This window comes from Nannospalax galili, unplaced genomic scaffold (assembly GCF_000622305.1).
Source record: "Nannospalax galili isolate Female #2095 unplaced genomic scaffold, S.galili_v1.0 scaffold1456, whole genome shotgun sequence".
In the NCBI taxonomy this organism is placed as follows: Eukaryota; Metazoa; Chordata; class Mammalia; order Rodentia; family Spalacidae; genus Nannospalax; species Nannospalax galili.
The window spans coordinates 260,525-266,244 of NW_008338658.1; the positions used below are offsets into that span (position 1 = coordinate 260,525).

The following is a 5,720-nucleotide window of genomic DNA, read 5'->3' on the forward strand; positions in this document are numbered from 1 at the left end:
ATCTCTACCCTCACCCTACCACCCCCCACCCCCACTTTGTGTCTTCTATTTACAAATGAAAAACTACTCTTACATTCAGGTGTGCCAAAATAAGGGCCCATCCCTTTTCCTTTGTATGTGGTTTGGGGTCAGAATATGCTCAGGTTTTTTGGAATGAGATTTTTACTCTTAATTTCCGTCTCTCTTACACACTGCTTAGAAATGTCAGGTGGGGATTTCTCTTACTCTCAGCAGCCAGAAACGGTTTTCTTCATCAAAGTTTTTGCAGCCCTTGCATGCAGGTTACACTTTGGCTGTTTCTGGTCGTCACTCAGGACAACAACCCCACTGTGCACCAAGGTGTTATTCAACAGGCTGATTCCCCTCAGGTGTTTCTTTGTATATATTTTTATTGAATTTTTATTTATTTCATATACAACCTCTCGGGTTGTGTAATAACTGTAGATAAAAGCAGAAGCTAGGACCTCACAGCAGGCGCAATTAGCTCACAGGCCTCCAATCGAAGAGTCTCTGAGTGGCAGTTAGGAAGTTTCGCAGGACAACTTTACACCAATATTCTCTAGTTTATCTAAAATCTGTAGACTTCTCAGATTCTTAATGTTATTGAGGACTGCAGTCAGGTCTTGACAGCCCCTGGGTGATGATGATGGTCAGCTGGCCATGGGTGCCGCCAGGGTGTGTGGGCAGGAAGTCTAGCTTGGCTTCCCCACTGGTGCAGATACCCAACATGAAACAACTTAAGGGTTTATTTTAGCTTAGAGTTTGAGAGGATATATCCACCACGGTGGGGAAGGCATGGTAGCAGGAACATGTGGCAGCTGATCACATCGCCAACCACAGTCAGGAAGCAGAAAGATGAATGCTGGTGCTCAGTTCACATTCTCCTTTTTTAATTGAGTGTGTGTGTGTGTGTGTGTGTGTGTGTGTGTGTGTGTGTGTGTGTAAGCGCACATGTAGAAGTCAGAGGAGCCTGGGGTGTTGGACCTCACCTTCTACCATGGCACAGAGTCACTTCTTGTTTTCCTGTGGTATACCCCAGGACACCTGGCCTGTGAGCCTCTGAGGATTCTCCTATCTCTGCCTCCTATCTCGCTATAGGAGCACTGGGATTAGACATGCCCCACTTTATATGATTCTAGGGATCTGAACTCAGGTCCTCATGCTTACATAGCAAGCTCTTTACCCACTAAACTATCTCCCAGTCCTCACTCTCCTCTTTTTATTCAGTCTGCATCCCCAGCCCATGGAATAGTGCTGCCCACATTCAGGATGAGGCTTCATATATGAATTAGCCCAACACAGAAACTCCCTCACAGACATGCCCAGTGGTTTGCCTCCTGAGTGGTTCTAAATTCTGTCCAGTTGACAATATTAACCATCTCTAGCACATACTGGGAGTGATTTCATCATCATGCAAATATCATAGATGTCAGCAGGCAACAGGAATTATTTTAGCTCCATTATAATCTTACAGGGAAACTGATATTCATACAGACTGTCATTGAGCAAAATGCCAATATGCAAAGAGTGACTTGTATCCTTGAAAAGTTCATTTCTTTCCAGGTTACTGCAATGCTGTTGAAAAATAAAAGGGGCTGGTAAAGGGCTGGGGAGATGGCTCAGTCAGTAAAGGGACTGCTGCACAAGCATGAGGACCTAAGTTCAAATCCCCAGAACCATGCCAAAGCCAGGCATGGAAGTGAACATCTACAACCTCAGTACTGGGCAGAGGAGGAAACACGTAGACCGCTGGGGCTCACTGGCCAGACAACCTAGCTAAATCAGTGAGTTCCAAGTTCAGTGAGAGGCCTTGTCTCAGATTAATTAATTAACTAAAAGGAGGAGGAATTGGGGGTATAACTCAGTAGTAGAGTGCTTGCCTGGCAAGCACGAGGCCCTGGGTTTGATCCTCAGCACTGTATTTTTTTTAAAAAAGGTGGAGAGTCATTGAGGAAGACAACTGACATCGACCTCTGGTCTCCACATACAAGAGCACACATGTGCATGCACACCCACACTCACACATGAATATGCACACACACACACACACACACACACACACACACACACATACACACAGAGAGAGAATAAGGGAAGCTGGGAGAATGCTTGCCTAGCAGTGGCAAGGCCATGGATTCAATCCCCAAGTTCTGAAAGAAAGGAAGGAGGGAGGAGAGTAAATGAGAGGAAAGCAACAGCCTCAATGAAAGAATAAATTCAGCACTACAAAAAGAAAATAAGTAAGGGAAGGCAGAAAGAAGGAAAAACTTCTGAGAGAGGGCACACATCTAACAAGCACCAGCTCTGACAACCACACAGACTAGCCATGCTATTTACTGACTTTCCCTTCTGCTGGCACTTGGTTTAGAAGGAGAAAGAAGGTGGTCAGAGCTTCTCAAGTATAAAGATTTATTTATTAAACCACATGGTCTGCAAACTTGATTAATAAATGTGCCTGTCAAAGTACCATTAAAATGTGAGAGACCATCATAAAATGTATCACTGTAGATCATTTTACCAAAGAAACCTCTAGAAAGGAATATCTTGCTCGCATAGATCTCTATAGTTCCCTGAAGATAAATGCTGGAGGCTAGGCATAGGTAGATAAAGCTATAAACAAATAAAAATGTCTACACAGGAGCGGAAGGATCCACACAGGGTGTGTATTATTTTTCCTGAGCAACTTTCACTTTCTGTCATAGCTTAGCACCTCTGTTATGAAATCCCTCAGCAGAGAGGAAAAGCAACAGCTCCCCCATTGCAGACAGACCCAGCACCTGTCAGGTCCCTCCAGATTCACACCAAAAAGTTCTGGAAAATGTCAGCTGCCTCCACCCAGTTCTGGAAGCAGGCCAGCCCATGCTCCCGGATCTGCTTCCGCCCTTTGTTGGTGATGACATCTCCATTCTGCTTGATGATCACGAGTTTGGGGATGGCCGTGATGTCATACCTCTTCTTCAATTCGCTGCAGGAGGAAAGAGGCCAGAGTGTTAGCACTGCCCATGTCTGAAACTTGGAAGGGGTGACTGGCTGAAGGTCTACAGCCAGGCCACGACACACTCACAGCCAGGCCATGTGCAGAGTGGTGGTTCCTCCCTCTGCTGCTTACTGCTGCAGCTTTGAGGCCAGTCCTGTCCTAGACAATGGTCATCAACAAAGGGATCGAGCAGAGCTGCCCACCACCATGACCACCAAACATATGCCCAAAGATTCCCAGCTAGGGAAGTGGCTAAATCTATAAAGTGCTTGCTTTGCCAGCATGAGGCACTGAGTTCAACCCCCAGAACCCATGTAAAAAGCCATGTGTGATGAGGAGCACTTATAATACCGGCACTGAGGAGGCAGAGACAAGCAGATCTCCAGGGCTCACTGGCAAGCCAGCCAGGCGTAACCATCAAGCTCCAGGCCAGAGAGAGACCCTGTCTCAAAAAACAGGGTGGATGGCTCCTGAGGAACAGCACGAAGTTGACATCTGGCCTCCACACACAAGCACAGTAGGGTAATTGAACCAAGACTGGCCTGGCACAGCGAGAAGATTCAAATCATACTCAGAGAGCAGAAGTTTTCTTTTATTACTCATGGGCCTTAGTCTGAGCTCCTGCTCTAGAGAAACTGAGGCACTGACCAGAAATACATACAAGTTTTTATAGGATTTTTCACATCATCCTTTGGCAATAATTACATTGATGGATGTGAAACTTTAGCACAGATGTGTACAGTCCCTTTAGGCTATTATAGGAAATTTAAATGGTCAAAAGCAGATATTTTGAGGAAGAAAGGGTAAGGGTTGTGACATTCCCAGTAACGTGATATACTGTTGATGCCAGGAGAGTCTCAGCCATTTTAATAAGCATGACACACTGTAAGCAGCTGTTTCCTTAAGATCTCTGCAAAAGACAGTGTTTTTCAAACCACAGGCTGTGTTTTTTGTGGTTGTCTGCCTTGTCCTGTCTCAGCCTGGGACTGAGTTCAGAGTCGAAGATTTTCCTTTATGATTTGAGTACAAATAGAAGCTTCCAAAGTCCTGTTACTTCTACATATATCAGCAAGCACACTTACTATTAGGCTTACTGGTGGGAGCACACAGGGTTCTTATCAAATACATTTGTTAGTTCTTAATCATCAACACACAGAACAGAGTTATACTGAGGTCACAGTTCATTAGTTCCGCATTAGGTTAATTTTTCCATATCACACATACTCACAAAGCTGGTCAGTGTAACTGAATCTTCCATTTTAACTATTAATTCAAGCTACTGCCCTACCACTGAACTACATGCCATGGCTGCTATTTTGGTGTTATTGTTGCTGTCCCTGCATTTTGAGATAGGATTGGGGTAACTGAAGTGGAAAGAACCCTTAACAGTGGGTGGCACTATCCCATGGGCTGGAGACCTGGGCTGCATAAAAAGGAGAAAGTGAGCTTAGCACCAGCACTCCTCTCTGATTCCTGACTCATGCTCCCACCACGACACCTTCCCTACCATGACAGACTGTACCTTCAAACTGTGAGCCAAAAATAAAACCTTTCCCCACTTCAGTTTCTTTTTTGGGGGGAGGTAGGAGTGTACCTGTGCATGCATGCTGAGGCCAGAGGCCAGAGGCCAGAGGGGAACATCGGGGGTCTTTCTCTATTGAGCTCCACCTTATTTCCTTGAGAAACTGAAGCTGGCTGTTTCAGCTAGGCTGGCTGGCCAGTGAGCGCCCAGGATCTGCCTGTCTCCACCCCCCAAATGCTGGGGTTACAGGCACACACAGCCATATCTGTCTTTTCGAACTTGGGTCTTCATGCTTCCACACCAAGTTCTCTTATCCACTGAGCCATCTCCCCAGTCTCAAGTTGCATTTGTTAGGTATTTTTGTCACAGCAACAGGAAAGGTAGTGAATACAGAGATCTTTCACAAACTGGGTCAACTTCTACCATCCTCCATGCATCTCTTTACTCAGCCATAAAACTACTTCCCCATGGGCAATCCCAGAGCCCTGTTCTCCCTGGGGCCTGAGCTCTCTGCCCAATTATAACACCATCACCATCTCACCAGCAAAATAAATGTATCCTTTCAAAAGCTGTATATAAATGCAAGTCAAACCGTATTTCAAAGCACAGCACTTGAAGTGATTCTCAAGTGAGTCCTTGTGCAAAGTTAATCAACTGTCATATAAACTTAATATCAATGAGACTTTTGTGGTCTCTGCAGGAGTGAGGCCTCACATCTCCCCAAAGCTAAGCAACTTCCCCTGGTCCTCCACCTCCCTGGGAATCACCAAACAGCTTGTGTTTAGGAAAACAGAAGCTAGGGAGATGGCTCAGTCAGTAAAGCTCTTTGATTTGCAAGCATGAGGACATAAGTTCAAATCTAAGAACCACATATAAAGATGGAACACTTGTAGTCCCAGGACTGGAGAGGAAGAGACAGGTAAATCTCTCATCATGCCCCCCTCCTCTTTCCTTGCTCCTCTCCTGGAGCCCTTGTCCCCAGTCAAAGGAGGCCCTGAGTTGAACTCCAGCCTCAGATTCAGACTTGTAGCACAGAGCCCCTCCAAAATCACTCTGGAAAGTCTTGCCTCTGCTAACATCTGTCAGTCCCCGGTTCCACCTACGTGTATAGAGATAGGATTCATTGTAATGAATTTTAGCATTATAGTTACGAAAGTCCAGGGAAAAATGAAATCATCAAGACGACTAGCTCTTGGTGAGTTCCCCCCTCCCGCCCCCGCC

The 5,720-nt window shown here is 45.7% G+C and overlaps 1 protein-coding gene across 1 annotated transcript in view; it reads right to left on the reverse strand.

The window, feature by feature from the left end:
• Nucleotides 1–2,395: 2,395 nt before the first annotated feature.
• Nxnl2 (nucleoredoxin like 2) overlaps nt 2,396–5,720 on the reverse strand; it is a 4,236-nt gene continuing 911 nt past the window's right edge. The window contains exon 2 of the mRNA XM_008833210.3: nt 2,396–2,965. Within this exon, the coding sequence (XP_008831432.1) occupies nt 2,797–2,965 (169 nt within the window). The 3' untranslated portion in view covers nt 2,396–2,796. The remainder of the gene's footprint in view (nt 2,966–5,720) is intronic.